The 22,979-nt window shown below is 40.1% G+C and overlaps 1 protein-coding gene across 10 annotated transcripts in view; it reads left to right on the forward strand.

Moving 5' to 3' along the window:
• The window catches only part of SOX5 (SRY-box transcription factor 5), a 300,825-nt gene that overhangs the window by 141,726 nt on the left and 136,120 nt on the right, over positions 1-22,979 (forward strand). For all 10 annotated transcript variants that reach the window (XM_064654451.1, XM_064654448.1, XM_064654442.1 and 7 more), the window contains 2 exons: positions 3,608-3,780; positions 6,230-6,298. In XM_064654451.1, coding sequence (XP_064510521.1) covers positions 3,608-3,780; positions 6,230-6,298 — 242 coding nt within the window. The remainder of the gene's footprint in view (positions 1-3,607; positions 3,781-6,229; positions 6,299-22,979) is intronic.

A 22,979-nucleotide genomic window follows, 5' to 3' on the forward strand; every position in this document is an offset into this window, starting at 1 on the left:
TTCCAGAAAGTATTCTCCAGCAGGAGATTTTTTTAAAAAGTTGATGCTGATAAATTTTCCCTTTTGGTATATTAGCAAACTGAAATTGCCCAAGAAATATAATGCAAGAAGTCTGCCTTTTGTCAGACTACTTCCACTCCAGTTTATGCACCAAAGGAATTATGCATTGTACTTACTGAGCACCTCCTTTGGGCATCTCAAATTTTCTTTTATAACTAAGTAATAATGAAGAGACTGAGTTGGTGGGTTTGTCACCAGCTGCAAGGCTGCAATGTGCCTGTGACTGTAGTGCCTGCATTGGCACTTCATTGCACTGCCTGCTTGCTCTGAGTTCATAGAATCGTAGTTTGGGTTGGAAGGGACCTTTAGGGGTCATCAAGTCCAGCTGACCTGCTTTGAGCAGGGACACGTTTCATTAGACCAGGTTCAAAGCCCTGTCCAACCCAACCTTGAACATTTCCAGGGATCGGACATCCAGCACCTCTCTGGGTAGTCTGTTCCAGTGTTTCACCACTCTCATTGTAAAAAATTTCTTCCTTATATCTAATCTAAATTGACCCTCTTTTTTAATTTAAAACCATTACCCTTTGTCCTGTTGCAACAGGCCCTGCTAAAAAGCTTGTCCCCATCTTTATAAGCCCCTTTAGGTACTGGAAGGCTGCTTTAGGTGTCCCTGGAGCCTTCTCCAGGCTGAACAGCTCCAGCTCTCTCAGCCTTTCCTCATAAGAGCAGTGCTCCAGCCCCCTGATCATCTTCATGGCCTCCTCTGTACCTCCTCCAACAGCCTCCAGCAGGTCCATGTCTTTCCTGTGCTGAGGATCCCAGAGATGGATGCAGTACTTCATCCAGACTTTCTTCTTATTCTTGCAATTCAGTAAAGCTGCATTTTTCCAGAGGGAAGAAGTTATTTTGCTGCTCTGTAGGCCAGTGGGATTAAAGGAGCAGCACAGTAGGTGGATGGCCCCGTGGCTGTTCCATGTTCAGTGTCATGGTCAGGGCAGTGGCACCCGGAGTGTTCTGCTCCCTCTCGGGAAGCGCAGCCGGAGCCTTGATGCACAGGGCTGGGGATCAACGTGGCTTTTTTCTGCCTCTTTTGGTAACTAACTCTGTGACCCCTTTGTCTGTCAGTTTGCACATATGGAAACATTTTTCCCCCCTTTCAGAGGTGTGGTGGGGATTAATTTAACTTTACAAAGTGCTTTTTGATTCCCAACTGAAAGCTACTGTAGGAGCTCAAAATACACTGATGAACCGGTACTGGCTGAAGATCTTTGATGTGTGTCAGTGTATTTGTTGAACAGTTTATTTGACAGTGATTTCTTTCTGCTTACCCTAACGTGAGGACTGAGCCAATGTTGTGTTCCTTGTCTCTCTAGATCCTTCTTCCTCTCTCTCTCTCTCTCATGCACTCACTCACCCCTCAGCGAAAGTTTGGAATAAAGTATCTGCTGAATAAGGAAATAAAAAATATTTAGTTTTCAGATGTTCCAGTTATACTGGCAGTATCAGTGTACTGAAAGTCTTCCTTAGAGTAAACTCACATGTTAGCCATGGACAGGACAAGGCAGGGACTGCCTTCTAGAACAATTCTTCTATTCCACTTGGAAACACTGTACCTTTTTTCCTCCGGAAAAAGAAATAAAGGGTGGAAGAGTGGCAGTAGAAATTTCTGATTAATTCCGTGACCAAGTAGCAAATGCATTACTTGTAGCAGTTCTCTGTCTCCAATGCTGGAAATAAAAATCATAGTTAGAAGTGTTTTCTTCAGCAGTGTTAGTGTTTTAGCACTGGCTTCCATTCTTTCTCACAGCTTTTAACAGAGCAGGTTTAAAGTCCTACGGTTTCTGTTTCAGTGTGTTTCTCAAGTTTCCAACTTGTACCACAGTTTTTTTGGATACTATATCTGAGAATATTCTGCTGTAGTTCTTTGTTATGTGGTGAGAATATTTTCACAGAAATTTCTAGCATCTTAATAAAAAATTAATGTAGTTGCATTTCCTTTATATGAAGATGTTGATTCTTTTTGGTTTTCCACTTCTGTATGGCTGTCTACAAATGTGTTTTAGGGCTTGGACTTGGCTAACATAGCAAATGGGATATTGCTTGGGAGCACAGGGTTGAAATTAAGTGAAAGTAAATTAAGCTAACTATCAAGCAAAGAGCCCTCCCAGTGACACCTCTAAGGCTGTGGCACAGTCTTTCAAAGCAAGCATTGGATGATTCACCATTTCAGACATTTCAATCCAATCTAGAAAGCTGTAGTAAATACATTGTAGGGAACATTCCTGCACTGGCAGGGGGGTAGACTAAATGAGCTATTACCAGTAGCTCTTTTCCATGTCTGACTGATAGTTGGCTAGGAACATGTTTAGTATAGTCGCCAATTTTTCTCCTTTTTTTTTTTTTTCACTTGGAGAGCACTGGTGACATTGGCAGAAGAATGCTTCCTGTGTTTGAGAGAGGTTTGCGTGGCAGGGTTGTCCCAAAAGCAGGCTATTTTCAGAGGAGGCACTGACACTGATAGCCTTAATCCGTGCCTAAAGGTTTTTAGAAAGGGTTTCATAGGATCTGACTCATGTGAGAGGGTGTGGTGGTATTGGGGATATCTGTGGATTAGCTGCTACACATATTTTCAGGTCTTTTAAATTCAAAGTCAAATGATCCTGCATATATTAATAGAGCCTTTTTTTTTTCTTTTTTGCAATGTATGATTCATAGCTTTTGATTTTTCCTGGAATTTTTTGCTTCCCTTGCCTTATAACCACTGTCCTTCTGGGTAGACGAAGCATTTTTATGAAATAGTTATGAAAGTGAGGTAGTGGGTTCCTCTGTCTGTGTCTGCTGAACTCTCCCATAAGAAACATCTCATGACAGTACAAATGAGAGCGACGGCCACTCGCGTTTGTCTCAGGTTTTCAGATATGTTTATACAAGACTTTTTCCTTTAAAAATACACATTGGTGGCAGTAACAGTCATAGTAGTTATTGGTAATTTAAATACTATATCATTTCATCCTAATCAGGGCAGCTGTAGATGATATAACAACATCCTGACAGCTGTTGTGCACTGGTAGCAGTGAGAAGGCTGTGGGGAGCCTCAGGAGATACCCAGGAGACTTCTCTCCTTTTCCTTGGTTATAGAGGGATGTTAATACACGCCTTACACCAGTGCTTTGACACCTACAGAAGCTGTATCTCTGTCAGAAATTTCTGGCAAAAATATAATTGTCTTTCAAAATGGGAAGTGTTGATTTTGATCCACAGGAAACGTAAACAGTGTTTAAAACTTGAAACTCTTTCAAAACAGGCAGTGATTTTTCCCCTTATTAATCCGATAAAAGGGCAATGGAAAAATAGATGAAAGGACAAGGAAACATTGAAGGGGGACACCAGATCAAAGCCTGTATGCAGAATTATCCTTCATTGCTCATTTTCCTGTAGAGAAACAGGTCTTAGTGTGCAGTATATTGCAATATGCTGCTGCTCTTTTGTTCTGCTGAAACTTTGCTTACAGTAAAGCTGCAAAATAAAAACCTGGCTGGCTCTAAATTTCCTCTCTTCTTTCTACCCTTTTTTTTTTTTTTTCCCCCCACCATATGATGCCCAGGGACTCCAGAAAGCCTCGCTGAGAAAGAAAGGCAGCTCATGGGTATGATCAATCAGCTGACCAGTTTGCGAGAACAGCTGCTAGCAGCTCATGATGAACAGAAGAAGCTGGCTGCATCACAGATCGAGAAACAACGCCAGCAAATGGAGCTGGCTAAGCAGCAACAGGAACAGGTGAGTGATTATTACAGTGGCTTTCAGCTTAAATAATTTTCTTGGAGGATTTTCCAGTAGTTTATGTTTCAGGCATCATACTCTAAAATTTGCTCTGCGCCCAACATTTTTTTTTTCAATTTGTTTTCCTAGGTGAAAAAGTTTGAACAATAGCAAAAGAATGATTTAATCTGAAATATGTAAAGCGATATTCTTTGTTGTAGAAACCTTACACACCTTATGAACCTTCCATTTTGGAGGTATTTTCTTCCAATACTGGTTTGTTGGGTTTGTTTGTTTTTTTTAAGTAAGTGTAAACAAGCAAGTAAATTCAGTCCTCCTGAATAATCTTCCAATCCTGCTTGAATTTAGTAATATTGAATAGGTATAAAAGGAACAAAGTACAGCACTTGCATTGTAATGTGAGAAATGAAAAGGTTGGTTTTGCCAACTGTGGAAAGAAGCAGAGAAGAATATAAAGTCAGTGAACAAGTGTGACTTTTTTTCTTCTACACTTGAGAGTCTTGATTTTCAGCTCTTGCAAATGTGCCCTTTCCTGAAAATGCAAACACGTTTTCACATATGAGTAGTTCCAGTGAGCATACATGGACATAGGACATTTTAGACAAGAACATAACTTATCTAACAGGTTTAACAGAAACAAATGTCTATTTTTGTAGCTGAATGTGAGCAAAGAATACTTAGACATCTGGTTTAAAATTTTATCAGCAGTCCATGTTGATACTTCTTATCTGAAAGTATTTTGTTCTGCATGACCATTTATTACAGCTTGGAATAAAATTTGAGTTTATATCATAGAATTGCAACTATGTGAATTTTATGAAACTCACAGAATTCTTTGGAATCTGTCATAGTTGTCATGCTTCAGTGCTGGTATTTTACCAAGCAAGTCTTAAGATTCTAGGCCACTGCTGATACCTTCAGACATTTAAGCCTTGGTTGTCCCAATTTTTAATTATTTAAAAACTTCATCTTAAACAATGGCCTCATGCCTGAAATCCCACATAGGGAGAACAGAAGTGGCTTACCTATTAAACCAGAGAATTTATATCATGCTGTTGTTTACATGGTAAAGATAGATGAAGGTGCAAGTGTGGAATTGGCAAGACTCCTTCCGTAGGGGACATCCCAAATGAGCTATTTCCTTTGCCCTGCCTTTTAAAATCACTACTGCTACAGGAAGGCTGAATGATTTGAAAGGGAAAAAGAAAATGGAGAGAATGGAAAAGCCAGTAAGAAATCCTGCAGTGTTATTGTTAGGATAACTAGGATTTATTTTAATTGAAAAAATGATGTACACTTCTGTATTGTATAGAAATTAAAATAACCAAACTTTGAAAAAAATGTATTGATGAAAATTATTTTGATTGCTTAAAGAAAAGCTCCAGAAGGGGAACATTTATTTAATCTTTTAGATGTGGAGTTAACTATGAGTGAGTGTTTCTTATGCTAATAGTCTAATAATAGAAGTAAAAGAAAATACCTGAGGGGAAGAATGCACAAAATTCCTCCCAGTAAGTATGTATAAGTTCCCAACTGACCCTGATATGTGTACACATACCACAGGGGAAGAGCAATGCTCCTTCTAATGTTCGTACTGCTGCACGAGCTGTTCATGAGAGCAGAGCTTTTGTGATGACTCCAATGAAAGTTTTTAAATTTGCTCTTGAAGTTTGAAGTATATAATGGTTTATCTCTGTTCAGCCTTTAGAACTCTAATTTGGTTCTGCTACTGTCTGCTTTTTTCCTTCACTGTGTATAAAATCTGTCTGCAGTAGGATTCCCAATCATTTAGTCAACAGAAAGGGAGAGTGGAAGTCCTTATGGCAATGTGAGAGGAGACTTAGGACAACTCCATCAGCTTCCATAAACCAGTTGCAGTGTTGAGCTGTATGGCCTTGCACTGCCCCCTTAGTTCCTTGCAGTTGATACACACATGGAAGAGTCAGTCATTTTCCCAAACTCAGTTCCAGTCTCTTTGTGCCTGTTTCTGCATCAAAAAAATACATACACTAATACCTTCCTCCAGGGTGTCAGATTTCCATTTTTTTTTAAATTTTTGAACAAGTGGTGCCAAACAGAAGGATATTACGGGCCATCATAATTTTTTTGGCCTTTTCTGCCTTCTCCTGCTATTTTCCAGTTGCTCTGCCAGTAGTGTTCGTCCTCCTGGTGAATTTTAGCAGTGCCATTTCAGATAGATTTTTGCATCAATCCTTCTCTTGATATCCAGCACAACATTTTCCATAGGATTCCCTTTCACACTAGTATTAGCTGTGAATGCTCCCGAATATGTGCCCCTTGCTTCAGCAGCAGTCCAGGCTGTACTTGAATGTTTCTTAGCTTAATAGAGAGGTTTAAAGAACCAAGCAGGGTGGAAGTTTCCTATGGACTGACTCCAGGAATGGTGATACACATCTCATATTTCCTCTGTGCAATTTCTCCACAGATTGCAAGACAACAGCAGCAGCTCCTGCAGCAGCAACACAAAATTAACCTTCTTCAGCAACAGATCCAGGTCAGAGATGCGTCTCCTCCCATGCCCCTGCAATCTCTCTTTTCTCCTTTCTGTTTCCCTGTGCTTTCCCTCTGGCATTATTGCCATAGTTTCTTTAAGAATCTCTGCAGATGGCTTACATCTTATTTTTGGAAACAATTGAGGATTTTACCTGTCATTAATCAATAAAGGTCAGTTTCTGGAAGGTCTTGTATGATTAACACAGTTCCTATAGGATCAGGAGCCAGATGTGAGAGGAGCTGGTCATGCAAACAAGGATTAGGAAGACCAAGTCCTCTTTTCATCAGGAGTGGCAAAAATGTTGCCAGAAAGAGATGGTTTGGAATTGTTCTCCTACAACTCTCGTTTTTGAGGTTTTGCTGAAGCAGTTCTCAGTAATAGAGTGTACCTCCTTCCCTCTGCCCCAGGTGCTGGAAGTCTGGAAAATTTGAACATTTGGGACAAATTATTGTCTGAATGAGAAGCTGGTCAAAAGGTTGGTTAGATTCAGGAGAGCAACTGTGTAGGTTCTACGTATCTATGGGTTTATTCCCTGTGGTAGAAAAAGTTGTTAACCCAGCGTAACCAGTAAAATTTATTTAGCCTCTTTCTTCCTTAATTTATTCACAAGTTTCTTTTGATGCCATTGACTGTATTTCATTACTTTTCTTCCACGTGCATATGTGCATGCCCCTGTTTTGGGAACAATGCAAATCAGTTTGCCTGTGAAGGTTTTCATAGAATAACAAAGGAGGAGTTTGACATCTTACAGATATCTAGGATCATGGTGAAATCTCTGGCTGTTTAAGTTTGCAGTTATGTGTAGAGCATTGCAAGTCACTGTGGAAGTGGATACTACATTCTCCTTATTCAGTAAAAACAGGATTTTCCTTCCAAAGCTTCTCTTTTGTATTTCAGAATTAATTGCCTGAAATTATCAACCATAACTGTAACCCATCTAAGAAAACCTAATTCCAGCAACATCAGAGGAGTTGTATGGCTTCACACTAGAAGAAAACTGGGCTCTATCATTTCAGAGCATATTCTGTCAAGTATCAGGACTTGTATAACTATGAAAAACTTCTGGGGAATGTCCACCCCTCTGTTACAGGGCAGCTTCTGTACAAGATGCGCTTTGCTGAAAATAATTTTGAAATTGCTAAGGCGTTGTTTGGCCTTGACCTCTGTACTGTTTTTTTTCTTCTTCAGTTTGTGTGTGGGAGGGATTTTTCTTTATTGCTGCATCTTTAATAAAACTTTAAAAGAAAAACAATAGCGGAACCACTACAATAGAATGGAAAATATTTACGTTTTTAGCGTTTAGCTATGGCAGTGAGAGAGGAAGTTGTTTTATAAGCAGTGAATAAAAATAAATTGAAGTAACATAATTTGACCTCAACCCTTTTAAGTTTAAAGGCCTTGTAGATAAGAATGAAGTATGTCGTTTTTGGAGTAGTGGAGAACACTGGTTATTGATAATGAGATATAGAGCCTTTCATCTCTTGATCCCTGGTCCAAGTTTGACCTGTGCTAGTAGTAAATGAAAGTCAGCTAGCTACCATCTGATACAAGCTGCAAGCCTAGGAAATGATTTGGAGGTCTGTCTCAAGGGATTTCAGATGAAATACTGACCCTGCTGAGGTCAGAATTTCACCGTCAGGGTCCACTTCACACAAACCCCATCAGATTTGGGGCACCCTCCTTTTGGATGGTCAGACGATAAAGGTCAAGAGTTAAACAGGCAGAGAGACAATCCTGTCCTCTCATTCCCACAGAGATGATCTGTTTGTAGTGAGATTTTGATTATACTGGGCAAGCAGTCTGGACAGTTCCGTGCCTGTGTGATCCTGAAGTCTCATGAACCGTGGTTGCAGTCCGGTAACTGTGAAGTCACTGATAGAAAAAAACCCGTTTTAAAATAAAAAAAAATCCTTGTTGACAGTGAATACAAAGCAAAACATTTCTCCTCAATTACTTGACTGTTAGAGAAGAAACAATTCTTGAAGAAATCTTCCTTTGTATGTAAATGAAAACAATGAAGTCACCCTAACTTGCCTGTGTTTAAAATGGTCAGTGAGTTTACAATCAGGTTATGGTAGGTGGAACAAAATTGTGACATGAATGTAGATGTGAGTTCAGCTTTTCTGACCTTGCCCTAATTAATCTAACAGGCTCCTGTCACATTGGCCAGAAGTTTTTAAATAGCATTAGATTTATTGACAGGGAAATATTCTTGTAAAGTCTGGATAACTGTTTGACTTAGGTGCAATTGAATGATTAGGCTGCAGTTATGAACACAACCTATTTGTGACAAAGGAATCGTTTTACTTGAGCCATTTTTTTCTAAGCTTGTAAGAGTTGCCATAATTCCAGATAAATTATTACACAAAAAAAGGCTTTTGAAATATTGTATTGAAAACATAATACCCTAAGGTTAAAAAAAAAGAACAACCTGACTGACCCCATGATTTATGAGTCCTTTCTCTAAGCATGCTAACTTGGAAACGGTTCCCTCTCTCCTTACCCCATCACACAATCACTGATACACACACAATCCATAACTAGGGAGAGACTGCAATGTCTCTCCCCTCCTTAGAGAACTGAAAATGCTGAGTGTAACTGCAGCTCAGTTAAACTAACCACGTCTGTGATGCTGAAGAAAGATGCTTTAGTTCCTTGAGCTTAGAAAAATACACCTGGCATGTAAGTCTCTGAATGACATTATGTCTTTTTCAAGTCTGTCTCTTCTGAATTAGCTGGAAGGAGGTGCCACTAACACAGAAGACAAGCAGTTTTTCTCTGTACAGCGATAATGCTAAACTGGAGAAAAGTTGAAGATCAGATTAAATATGACTGTATGACCTCAAAATGCTAAAATGTGATCTAGGTGGGATTTTGTGTTTTGGCAAATGTTTATAATCTTTTTTTCTGCTTTTCAGGATGTTCTAGACCTAATTTGAGAAGAGGTTTGAGTTTCTCTGAATCATTAACTAAACCTCCCGCCATCTGATTTTATGCCACTTTGGAATGCATCCTCCCATGCCCACTGCTTTCTGTTCTATTAACCTTTGTGTGTGTGTGTGTGTGTTGGAAAGGTTTTCACTTTAACAGTTTCTGCCTGCTGAATATTTGGGGTCTTCTTCCCCACACACCTCGGTCTTGTTATTTTACCGGAAATGAAACTGGAATGCGTGTTTTGTCCACTCTTGTGCACCAGCAGCCCCAAAAGATCTCAGGCTGTGTTTCAGAACAACTCTGTAGCGATCTGCAGCTGTAGAACAGGCTGAGGAAAGAGCGTGCAAACACCTCAGCAAGGCTCAGCAAGTTCATGGGCTGACTCTGGTTCTGTCCTTCAGAGCCCCAGGAGAACTCTCCTGGTGACCTCCTCGTCTCTTGTCAGGCCACAATCTACTTCCTGGTGCCCTTGCTCTAGAACATGGTGACGTCTGGGGCTCTGTAGCTGTCACATCCTAGGGGCAGAGGGGGAAAGAAACTTGAAAGGCTGGATGCTCCTTTCTCATGATGCTGAGCTCTAGTCCCCAGGACAGGCAATGGGTGTGCATCGTATTCTGCTTTGAAGGGGATGTCTGAGACACAAAGTTTTGAGGGGTCATGCAGTTCACTCCTTGCACTTGCTCAAAGAAAAAGTCTAACCCAGGATGATGATTGAATAGTTTGCTTTGAAGCTCAGTGACGAATGTCACTTTAATTGAACTATATTTAAAATGAAATATGGTTGTTAAAATTCATAAAGCAATTCATATTCAGTAGGGCACTGTTGATAAAATAGGTCAACCTTGCAGCCGAAATTGTGATAAAACTGATGCTGCTAATCTCACAATTTTGTAGAAAGCCTGACAATGTTTTATGTTTTTCCCTCAAGCCCCAGCTCTTGGAGTCATGTGATGACAAAAATGCCAGCTTTCATTTCTTCAAAATGTAAACTTCCAGCTCTCATATTTCCAGTCAAAATCTGAAACCATGAGCACTACAAGTTCCAAAATTAGAAGGCAAACAAAACGGAGGCCAAATGCTGTTTTTTAAACTGTTCTGATTTTTAGTCAAAATTTTTTTTGGAGAGCCCAGCTCAAGATCTTGAAACACTTCAGGTTGCCAATAATGTAAAACTAAATCTCAAAGCAGCAGCAAGCAACAACACTGCTTTACAGTGTCTCTAACATTTGGGCCACAGTTCTGTTTTACTTTCTAGTTTAATACTGCCAGTACTTCTGTACTTTAGTACTGCAAGTTACGAGTTTGTTTTCTTTTCTGAGTGACATACTTAGCTCAAGAACCAAGTGCTGTCTGAAACTCGAGGGCAATTCCTGCCAGACAGCAACCATTTCATGGCTCTGTGTGTTTTAGTAGAGGGTTTTCATTTTCCTTCAGAGCTAGAGACATTCAACAGATGTTCTGATGGGACACCTTCTTTGTAAGAAAGTTTGGACCTCTGAAGAATGAGAAGATCCTGACTAAATTCTGATGCAAAGCTGGGAAGAGTGCCACTGGCCCACTCTACCTGCCAGGTGGGATGTCACTTCTGCCTGGCTCCTGGCAGGTGTGCTGGCTCCTAGGCAGAAAGCTCACTGTGACCTTGATGGCCTCAAGCTTTGCAGACCCTCAGCAGCTTGTCTGGCAGGGAGTGTGGGCACCATGGCCTGCCTGACTTTGTGCCCCTTTGGGCTGCAAGGTTTCTGGCTTTCCTGAATCCCTCAGCAGCACTGGGTGTCCTCCCAGCTCCAAATAAGGCTTTCCTTTGTGAGTCTAGATCCAGATTTCCATCCTCCCACCCGCTGTCAGCTGGCTGGGTCCCTTTCCCCATGAGTTGTGTTGGTAGATGGAGAGAGGTCTGGCTGTGGTAATATGTTCCCGAATCAGAATATTCCCATTCTCATTACCTTCTGAGGTTTAAGATGTTGTTCCAATTTGGAATGTAATAAAATCTTGAACACTTGGAATTTCCTGCAGGATGGTTAGTCCATTTTGCAGCCAGATTTGTTTTTCAAAACCTAGCTGAATTTTTGGGGAGGAAAAAAGGATTTGGTTTCTGAGTTACACAGAAGTTGAGAAAAATATTTCTTAAGCTTAACATGCAAAGTTTTGAAATGACACAGTTGTTATTGTCAAAACTTTCCAAGCACCAGGAGGTTCTGAATTGATTCCAGTCTTCCAAAATACTGATAGAGACCTGCTTCCAGAGTGCTTTAGATATCGTAGTTTACCCATGCAGTTATCTATGGCTATAATTTTTGTTGTTGTTTAGATTTGATTTTGCTTTTGAACTCCTCAGGTGGGCAGTCATTTGTTTATCCAGAAGTGGCTGAATGTTGTTCAGGCCTGTTTGCGTTCTCTTTGTTTTGTTGTAAAAAATACTGGTTTCTGTCTCTTGTTGCGGGAAGACACTAATTCACTGTACATAAAGAAATACGAAGATTTGTTCCCTGCCCCAGCAAGTTTGCACTCTGAATTTACACTTCCAGCTCGGCTCATCCTTTCATTTTCTGTCTCCTGCTGGAAAGCAAAGTCCAGCAGGCCACTATGTGAGCTAAATACTTGGAATACTTTGGGCCTACAATAAGGAGAGTAGAGATCCTTAATCTTTGCTGTTAGAGTCTTCTCAGTGTAGCCACAAGGACTTGTGACATTTCTTTCCTGGTCCCCAGCTTGGATGCCTGTAACCTGGAGTTCTCTAGGAGGCTTTAAAGGGCTAGAGATGAAGAGTCCTTCACTCGAGATACAAAAGAGAGCAACCACTACACAAGGGCTTGGTCACAGATTTAGTAATGTCTGTTGCTTCTATATTGCCATTTTCCCAGGGAGTTCTGATTTTCTGAGGAGTCAGTGGCAGCAGAGCAGTGCTTCGTGGTGCTACGACCCCTTTGCAAGCCGTTGCACAGCAGCACAGTATTAGTTTTTTGGTAATTAGAGTCCTCTTTGCATATCAGAGAGAGGTGAGGACAAAAGGTTTCCTTGGTAAGACAATAAAGCTGTTGAAGTGAGGGCCTGATCCAACTCCCACTGAACATGGAGAAAAGGCTCTTATTCATATTAGTGGGAGTTTAATGAGACCTTTCTTCAGTAGGAAACTGTGAGAAAGTATCTTCCTCCTCACTCTGCAAAATATTTTCAGAACAGGCTCCGTCCACTGAGACGGTTTGTTTTTTGTTTTGGTTTTTTTTTGCCAGTGTGGATATGACAAGCTGTGACTGCACAGTCAAACTGAACAGGCTCGTGGATTGGGGACATTTTGTCCAAATTCATCATGTGTCAGGAGCAGCTGTTTTCCTGCAACTTATAAACATGGGCATACTGGATTCAGTGAGACAGGCCCAAGAAGGAGTCACACTGCAGCCTTTCCCATGACTTTGCAACCTCTTCCCAAACAACTGAGGTTGCCGGCAAAGAGGCAAAACAATTGTTTCTCACAAAAGCTCTGCAGCTGATGTCCTATCAGTTATCAGAATAACTTGCCTGTCCCTTGAGCAGGAAAAAGCCCCTGGGAAATAAGTTATTCAAAAAAACAACCTAAAAAACCACACACACACACACAAAGAGAAAAGACAAGGCTGGGGGAGGAAATAGGGACAGGGAGGAGTGAAAAGAAGAATCTAGGCTAGCAGTCAGAATGAGCTAATTGCTTACTGTCCTCTCAACTTCAGCATATAACATGTGTGTTTGGCTGAAGGGTACGAAGCACAGACTGTAGAGTAACCTGTGGACCTTCACTTCCTTCCATTACCATGAAAGTTATGTAAAAGATTGCAGATTGGTGAGGTCTTTATCTGTACTGATTTCAGTGCAGAGCATCATTTTGCACCAATGTACCATGGCTTTGCCTCCAAAGATTATGCTTAGAGCAAGTTTCTACAGGTGATTTGATCTCAGGCCTTTACTACACTCTTATACAATCCAAATTTACTGACTTCTGTAGCTGTACCAGTGCAAACAAGGAGAATCTGCTTAAGACTTGTACAACTGGAACTTATTGAAAGTGCAAGGGCATATTTGAGATAAATCAGCTTTTTTTGCCTATGCTGAGGTACATGGTTGCAACAGCACTTGCTTTCTCCAGTGTTACCAGTCCAAATGTTCTAAAAATTATGAGATTGTTTTGAACTTCATGAAAAAGTTCATGTTTTGAACATTTTTCTTGAAATTTTAGCATCTTTTCTTAATTTTCTTTTTGTTATTGAGCTTTCAGCGTTCCCATTTTCCATTTCTCTCACAGAATCAAAAGGGAGGGCCAGAAATGTATTTTTATTAAAAAACAGAACACTGAAACACCCAAAATAATCCAGCAGCTAGGACTGTATGAAAAAGGCCAGCAGTCAAGTACAGTCATCGCAGCTGGCAGCATTGTGCTCCAAGGCCTCATCTTGGTCTTTTTCCCCTCTGCAGGCATTTCTGTTTTCAGATCCCCTCTCCAATTTCTGCATCTCTCTGAAGCACCCGTCAGCTTTGACCACTTTCTTCCACTTCCAGCTCCCTGATACCGTGGTACTGAGCAACCTTCCTTATGCAGCTGCCACCCTTCCCTGCAGCAACTCCTCCTTTCTGCCAGCCCTCCCTTTCCCTTCCTTGTCTGTGTTTCCACAGTCTTATTAATGGGTTTTGTTTGGCATTTTATTTGCTGTAGAGCATGCATATGTGAATGTTTGTGTTCAGAAAGCATGGCGTGGGGTGCCTGGGTGCCTGTGAGCTACATCCACGTTTGTGTGCCCGTGCAGGTACTTACACAGCAGGCAGCAGAGGCACAGGAGCAGAAGGAAGGTACCATGGCAGTTTGTCTAAGTGGCTGGAGATGCTGAGCATGAACTCTTTATGGCTGAGATCTTGTCTGTATGGAGTGTGTGTAATCATGAGCACTTTTGTTGTGCAGCCAAAAAAGGCTGCTACTGCTGCCTCTGCAGTAAGGTAAAGCAGGAGATAACAATAAATTTTTTACTGCTGGCTGGCGGAGGTGTTTAGGATGTGTTTTCTTTATATCTTCATCCGCCCCTAATTGAAGATGCTTTAAAATTGAATGACTAGCAGTCAAAACGTGTTTGCTTCAAGCTGAGAAGAAAAATGCTGGTGTCTCTGCTTCCAAACTGATTGCGCTTTGTACACAACTGACAGCCACAGTCACTTTGAGTGACTGATAAGTGGGAAGCTTTGCCACTTATCAAGGAATGCACACTGAAAAGAAAGGACTGGAGCCGTTCAGATGCTTTGGCATGTTCAAAATAACATCTCACATCAGTCAGACTCTGAGGCACTAGGAGACATTTCAAAATAAACTTTATATCTATCTATCTATCTAGAGGCAAAGATTCAATTTAACAGACAAATCACTGTGTGGCATCACATTGGCTCTGAAAATGAGAACATCATTATAAGGGTCACTGGTTACAGAATGACTCAGATAGCTGCATAATTTGAGAGCATTTATTGTAGGGTCTCACCCCCCAGAACAAAACAAAATTTGAAAATTCACCATTGCATATTATTCTGATGATTTCTTTAAATTGGAGTTTTTCAGCCCTGTTGGCCAAGTAATATTTAGTTTATGTAGCACATGACATCCTGAAGGATCCCAAAGAGAATGAATCTCTAAGCTAAATTCGGATCTCGTTTATTTCCTCTTCGATATTACGGACTGTGTCTGAGATTGCCTGGCTTTAACTCACAAAAGGGTTCTTAAAGTTTTTTTTAGGAGTTACTGTGCTTTTTAGTGATACATAGCATGAACTGAAGATGTAACTTTTTTTGGTTAATGTTTGTTGGTGATACTGTTAAAGATATTTATATTAGGAGATTCTGACCTACAAGAGCTGAGGGTACATTTTCTTGTGCTGACTCTGTAATGACGGCAACAGCCAAGGTAGAGTTGGGTTGTTCCACTGGAGGTGGTGATGTTTTAACCTGCCATAGCAGGAGTTAACCTGATAGACATACAGGTAGAAAGAAAAGTACACATGTCCAAGCTGGGATGGGAATCTTCACGTGAAATGGGAGAACCAGGAGATACAAGCATGTAGTGTGTAATATCCCAAACTGGAAGTGGGACAGAAGATGCGCGGTGTTGATCTGGATCCACTAGTACTGCTTAAAAAAACCAAAACCCTGCTGCCAGGGTTACACCTCTTTCTCTAACAACATTGGGCATGTTGATGTATAAGTACCATTATCTTTGGTTGTTATTCTAAGCATTGCATCTGGGCATCTAATTCTGCCCAACTTGGTCTATCTGAAGTGTTTTTCTAACCAAAATGGCTGGTTTTGAGATACAGGTTATATTTGGCATTCCAAGGTTGCCACCAGCATCCATACCTATGTCAAGAGGGAGAAATTTGAGGACCATTTAGTTTCTACTGTCAATGACTTGCTTTTCTGATTCATCTCTTGCCATGTTAAGTGGTCACGACTGTTTTGATGGCTCATTCAAAACAGAGTACTTCAAACTCTCTGCTGGAATAATGGCTTAAAATGATTCAGAGGGAAAAGTATGGTTCCACCTACTGAATCAACACCACTGTCTTCACCACCTTGGATTTTTCTCCAGATATCTGGCATCCAAAAGATGATGATGCCTTACCCTGCATAGTTTAGGAGACAAGATGAGCTCACTGTTGGTGATAATGCCCTGCAAGAGGCCAAGGGGAAAGGTTTTGTTTTTGTTGTCCACTTTCTGTTGCTTATCTGCTGCTGTATTGTATTTGCAAAATTAAAGTGGAAGGCAGTGAATTATGCTTGGTATTTGCAAGAAGAGTAAATGAAACAGTTTATAATCCCTTGAAGGGTTGTGATTGAAGGGATGATGTGAGTGATGCCTGACTTAGAAATTTGGAGAAAGAGAGGGAAAAGTACAGTTGTCATGTGGAAGTCTCTGTTGAGGAAAAATTAACTAGAGAGTTATGGAGCTCGTGCCAGCTGTCTTTATTTTGTTTCTTGTATATAGTCTCCATTTAAGCTCACTTTTCACATATGAATAAAATGTGTAATGGGTAAATAATTTCAAGGAACCATTTAAGATTTTTATTCAAATTGATTTAAAATACACTTTGAAGAGGCTAAGAAGTGTATGTCAGAGTTTCTTGTATGTAGAAGTTAAATAAAAGAATTTAAGTTCCAAGATGAGTTTAATAAATTTATAAAAACTAAAATGAAGACTTGTATGAAAAGTAATAATAATAATAATTAAATGGGACAAATTTAATTAACAGTGCTTGGAGTTTATAAATATTTGGCACAATGAGTAATTTTAAAACATACGTGTTATAAAATACCTTTTATCAGATTTGACTTACTTGAAAGACAACAGTGATAGCGTTCAGCAAATTATTCTGAAGTTGGAGCTTGGATAGTCTCAACAAAATAGCAATTTAAAATGGATTTGGACAGAAATGATCAAGGGATTTCTATACTCCTGTATGCTATGAAAATTGTGTGCAAAGTAATACATTAGTCAGATAACAAAGTAAGGTGTTTGGAAGTTACAAGTGCCAGAATTAGGTTAAATAGGTATCTTTAAAATTATTCCCATGTATCTCTTGTCATATGTATTGAATAAAAAATGGTGTCCCAGGGGAGCAGAATTACACGGTAATATAATTGTAAGCTGTACTCACAAGAGGGAAAATTAAAATTATGTTGACAGCCTTAATTCTGGCACTCCCTAATGTTTGAGGGAACTTTTCATCCAAAGCAGCATTATTTTAACTGTTTTTCTATGCGTTTTTGATGGCTGTAAAAGCACATAATCCTGATATATCAACCACCTAGAGTGTATTGTCAGCCCAGCTTGAACCCTGAAATGTCAGCATGGCAGAAGCGCTAAATGCCAGTTGGGTTACAGGAGAAATGCTGTGTTCTCCTGGGCTAGCAGGAGAGAACAGTTCTCTGGCTGTGATGGCTGTGCCTGTACTATGAAGCCCCCTCTCTTTCTGTGTCCTGTCTCCTGCCTTTCTCCAGTTTTTGTTGGTTTTTTTTTTCCAATTTTGGTCTCCATCAAGATAGAGAAGACTTTTTTCCTATTGCTGTCCTCCTCAGAAAGGGAGATTGATTGCTTGAGTGCCTTTGTTGAATTTGGGCTGGCTATGTTGAAAATGCAGTTTGACTCAATTCTTTTCAGCACCCTCCATTTGCTCCCCTTTTTTTTCCCCCTCAGTAGGGTTGGGAGCAGATCAGTTGTAGCCACTAGTTCTTTCCTCCTATTTTACCACATTCTTGTGCTTTAGCAAAAAAACCCCAAGGCTGAAGGTACAAAATTCAAAGCCACTGATCTTTTAGTTAAGGACTCTCTTGCTCTGAGTATTTGATGGAAGCCTCTTAATAGCATTTGGCCCTTGAAAGCTCTGTGTGGTGAGAATATGTTTTCTATTTTGCAAACTTTGTGTAGAATCTTGTCTGCCATGTACATGACTGAATTGTGATGTTTCAGTGAGAGGGACTTCTTTATATACTGTATGTGATGAGTTTTAAGTTCATAACATTGTTAAGAATCATGCACATCTAAATTAGGCATCATTTCCAGTTTCTTTAACCCTGGAGTTCAAATTTGTAGTCCAGGAACAAGTAAGTGTATATGAAACAGGTGATTGATGGCATTCTCACCTTATACACAGAGGTAAGTTGCCTTATACACATTTTCATACATGCATTTGAAATGCCCCATTTTAGATATCAGTTACAAAACATGACTACTTTACTTCTCTGAACAAAATTTTTAATGTCTCTAAAGGATTTTAGGAGGAAGGAGCAGGGATGTTTTCCATGTGGGGACAAAGGTTATTAATAATTACCAAATTACACCTGATCTTAGTTGTGAATGGTTCAAAGTTTTATGAATTCTTCAGCCCTGCTGACAGTTCATGTGAAATTATAGCAAATAGAGAGAACCCTTAATTTAGAGCAAGGCATTGATGATGGCAGTATTTCCCAGTGTTGCAGACAGGCTACTGCATACACTGGGAGATAAAAAATAAGCAGAAATTGACTCAAATTACTTTAAAATTAGAAAACTTTCAGGAAGTGAAACTTTTGAACTTCCTTCTTTTCCCCTTCTGTGATTCTGTGAATGTCTCTATAGCTGTAGACACCCTTATAAAGGTAGCATGTGTTCTTCCATAGAACCTGTTTCTGACAGCAGGAGGTTTTCCTGGGTAGGATAAGCTCCCCAGATACGTGATAGATTGAGGATTTTCTTTACCACTGTGTTGGTAAGTGAAGATTTGGAGAGCTGATACATTCTAGTGACTAGAATTAGAATTATGCTCTATTTCTTGCATTTATTCTGTATTTGAAATGAAAGGCAGATTTGAAATTATATTTTCCAAGAATTTAACTGTCAGGAGTTTCAGTGTTACTAAGTCAACTTCCCTTGCATAATTTCTTATTGCACATTTCAGAATTCCTGTCTTTTTGGTACCATCAGACTAGAGAAATTAAAATCATAATCAAATTACTGGCATAGAATTCTGTATTCTATGTTAATAATATTCACACTTTATATTGAAAACAAAGCACATCTGTTTTAGGTGTTCTTCACAGCCCCTTCATGTATTTAGGTGGATTTGTGTAAATCACAAGTTTGCTTTCTGCATCTTTTGAGAGGGTTGTTTGAGCTCAGTATCCTCTTAGCAGAAACTCTTGCAAAGGCCCCGTGGGAGAAAAATTGTCCATTGTGTTCTTTTGAAAGCCGGCTATCTTTTTTCCTGGAGCTGGGCTCAAGTAAGTTTATTCTTCCACTCAGGGATATCTTAGGAGGTTCCTGTCCTTTCTGGTGCCTAGGAAGCCGAGCTCAGATACGTATATTGTATTTGTTGCCATCATATAATCTGTGCAACTTCCCTGCAAATATAAAGAATTATGCTTTCCCCAGCTGTTCATTTGATAGGATTCTAGCCCTTCATTTAGAGAAAACTCTGCTTCTCCGATTCACATTGTTTGAACCGTGGCCTCCTTTCTATACCTATTGTTTGTTTTGTCTTTTTTTGTTGTGCGTAACAGGTGTTTCTTTCAGACAGCCGAGGCAGCAAGGCAAGGGCTTCCTTTATGGCAGATCTCTTGAGACTTTGATTAAACTCTTCTTTGTGATAAAAATGCCACTGCCTTTAAATGAATTGCACATGTAATCTGTATTTGCACAAATGCCCTCCATCCCTCTGCCGTCATTGCTGCTCTGTCTCTCTTTTGGTTTGGGTATGTTTGCCTTTTCTCCTGTCTTTTGCCTCAGAACTGATTCCTTTTTACCCTCCCAATACTGCACTCCCCTCAGAGCCTGGATGCAGCCATGGGAGCGGTTTAGAAAGAGCAAACTGTTTCTGCAGAAAGAGCTCGCCTTTTTTTCAGTGTTTGCTGTTGCTGCCTCCACAAATACCGTTGTCAGACAGCTGGGAGAAGCTTCCTCAGATTTTCTCAAGGGGGAACCAAGGGTTAGAAACTAAGCACTTTCTGTGCATCTACTGAAGCAGGTCTTGGTCTAGTGGGTTGTAGGTAGCACAGATGTTTTTCTACCTGCCTTGCTTTTTTCTTTCACACAGTCTCACCTGCTGCTGAGTCGGACCCACTAATTTTCTGGCTTAGTTGTGGAAGTACTTCGGGGAGATCTGGTCAGTTGTGACAGGTGCTTAGGTGCGTTTTAGGCAGAATGTACACAGAATCAGTACCCCATGCTACCAGCTTCTCTAAAGCACATTTAATATTCTTTCTAGTTTTTGTTTAGGATAGGACTCCCACATTCTCCAGTATGCTCTTGACTCTCTAGATGTTAAAACAACCAGAGAAGCAGTGAAAACCGAAGAGTGGCAAGAGGCTGGTACCACGTTTTTGAGTGGCTCTTTTGGCTCATACTGCTCAGGTATCCTGATGGAGTATTGCTCACCTATAATGTGTTATTTTCATGCCCTTCTCTTTATGCCAGGACATTTATTGGTTAGAAGCCCTGGGGGTGAACAGATACAAATATTCATTAGTCAGAGGAGGTGTAATGGATGTCCTGGGAGCTGTGCCAAACAATTAAGGGTATAGGCATAATGATTTACAGGGTAAGCAAAACCTCCAGAGAACACCACATCTGCACAGGCTGCCCTGTGCATCTGCAGAAGTCGAATAACTTGCATCATTCCAATCTGCCAGAGATAGTGCATATCAAGGGAACAAATATGGATGGACTCTTTGCTTTCAGTCTGAGACACAGCCTTCTGCTGGTGACTTTCTGTTGCTTTGATCAGCTGTTAGAGCTTCCCAAATGTCATCTACAGTGCCACGAGATCCTCTCTATATAAAGTGTGTTTTTCCTCCTGGTGCAGTTACAGTGGCAGGGGTATCAGCTCAGCCTGGATGTGACACTAGCATTGTATCTATTTTAGTGCTTAACTTTGTGGCAGTGGCAGCATCTGTGGAAAATATGAAGATAACTGTCAGAAAGCGTGTTTGAAGGGTGTTTAATTTAGAAACATTAACCCCCCCGGCTGACATTTACTTTAGCATGCAGTAGTTAACAGTGGAAGATGGGACTTTAATAATGCTATATGATACCCTAAATGGGTTATTTCTCTTAAATTGTGTTGTCTGTTTTGGCTGGTGTTTAGTTACCTAGCACAATAAACATAGTTCATTACATTATTTGAATCAAAACTCATGAAGTTTTATTTGATTTTGTCATGACACATAGATTGAAGGGGCCTGAAATTCAGCCTTCCTATACAAGTGTAAAACATCATAAAAATCAGAACATGAGCGTTTAGAGACACTTTGTGCTGAAATAAATGACCAAGATGCACACAAGACTAACGCGATGTTACAATTTCATCAAGTTCCTTCTTTGTGTTTTCTTTATGTTTAAGGAACCCGAGCCACTGTTTTAATACTTAAATTTTAAAAAAAAAAAAAAAAAAGATTGTTTTGGAAAACCATATTGTTCTGAAAGCAACCATTTCTTATGTTCAGCCATCCAAACTTGCTCACAGGCAGCTCTTGTTAGAGTATTGGGCCCATTTTCTAAGAGCCTCACACCCATTTCTGATTTGCGACGTCATCTCCCCATTCCTTCAGGGGGTGCCCTTTCGTGAGAGGTTAAGCCTTCTTTCCACCAACAGGGGACTTGAGGAGGCTTCCTTGGAAGCCTGTCATTGCTGTTCTTGGATTTTGCAAGACAGTGATGCTTCCTGAGACATGTGTGAAGCTCACCTGCCCAGAAAGATTGCTACTCAACAGTCTGCTTTAAGACGGCTTTGCATGCAAAAGGCTGATTTTCTTCGTTTTGGGACTATCACTCAATGGAAATGTCAGAAATATGGAAGGATAAATACCGAGTTACATTAAAAAGAGAAAAAAAAGCGCTCTGAAATTATCTCCTGGCTCCATGTTTTCTGAGGTTTTGCATTAGCGGGGACGAAGTCACGGTGTGTTGACACAGTCTAATGTGCAATGACATAATACCTGGAGTATGGAGACAGCAAGAGGCGCAAAATCAAACTTATCTGAGTTTTCACAGGAAAAGAAGGGATTAAACTTTGCTGGTTAAAATATGGATTTTTATTTTTTTTTTAATAGAAACTATCCTAGTTCGATTGAGATAAACCTACTCAGATCTAATTCTATCCAGTCCCTGGGAAAAGTGGGCCTTAAGATGTTGAGCCTATTTGCCCAATCCCTTTTTTTAGAAATAAAGATTAGGGTAGGAAGTTTGGTCCTTATCTCTAAGGTTCTTACTGCTTCAGAAGGAAACTGAAATACTTACATGAAGGACACTTTCTTGAACTCGTGATTTGTCTTCACTCAGATTATTTCAGAAAGCTTTGGCAATGTAGATTTCCCACAATGCTTGGCTATTTTTGTTTTACATATCTTAGAGGAACTATGATAAATTGTTGTTACTGCCTATTAAATAGTAGAAAGAGATGTCAAAATACTCTAGTGACTTGAAATTCAAATGTTACTCCCTGTGCATGGAAACTTTGATCTGGAAGCATCATCCTCTATTTCATAACTGCCAGGTGTGATTCTTCTCTGCCTTTTCATCCCTTGTGGTTACTTATAGCTCTACAAAATAACATTAAACCACAAATTTTACTTGCATTTCACAGCCTATTTGCACGGATATTTGTGTATGATCCAGATATTACGTAGCACCGTCATCCCTGGATCTTGGAATATTTTTCTTTCTTTTTTTTTCTTTCATTCTTTTTAAAGCATCCTGTTTTTCAGACCAGGGGAATTGAGGACAGAGGGGAAGCAGCTTGCACATTGTTAGGCTGTAGCTCATTGCCAGAACCAGGAACAGAACCCAGATTGTCAGTCGTGTCCCATTGGGCCACAATACAAAATGTGAACTGAAGTGCAGAGTTATCAGAGATTCAGGCCTTCTAGGTTTTTATCTTCTGTCTCCGTTTTTGCTGTTTTTCTATAGAATTTCCCATTTCACTGGAAGAAATTGAATACTGGCTGCAGTGGTTGTGGGGGAGAATGAGGCAGGGAAGCATGCAGAAAAGAATCCCTGTTACTTTCAGAGTCAGATTTGTGTTGGTGCCATTCCACTGAATCACATCAGTACAGTTTAATGCGGAAAATCTGATCTGATGCATCAATAAAATGTGAGTGAATAAGTGGTAAAAAGTTTATGAGGGTCGATTTCTGTCCCCTTCAAGGTGAGAAAACAATTTTCCTTGCATTTTTAGCATTTTCTGTGTTTAAATTTTTCTAGATCCATTCATTATAA

The sequence above is a fragment of the Pseudopipra pipra genome, chromosome 5 (genome assembly GCF_036250125.1).
Source record: "Pseudopipra pipra isolate bDixPip1 chromosome 5, bDixPip1.hap1, whole genome shotgun sequence".
In the NCBI taxonomy this organism is placed as follows: domain Eukaryota; kingdom Metazoa; phylum Chordata; class Aves; order Passeriformes; family Pipridae; genus Pseudopipra; species Pseudopipra pipra.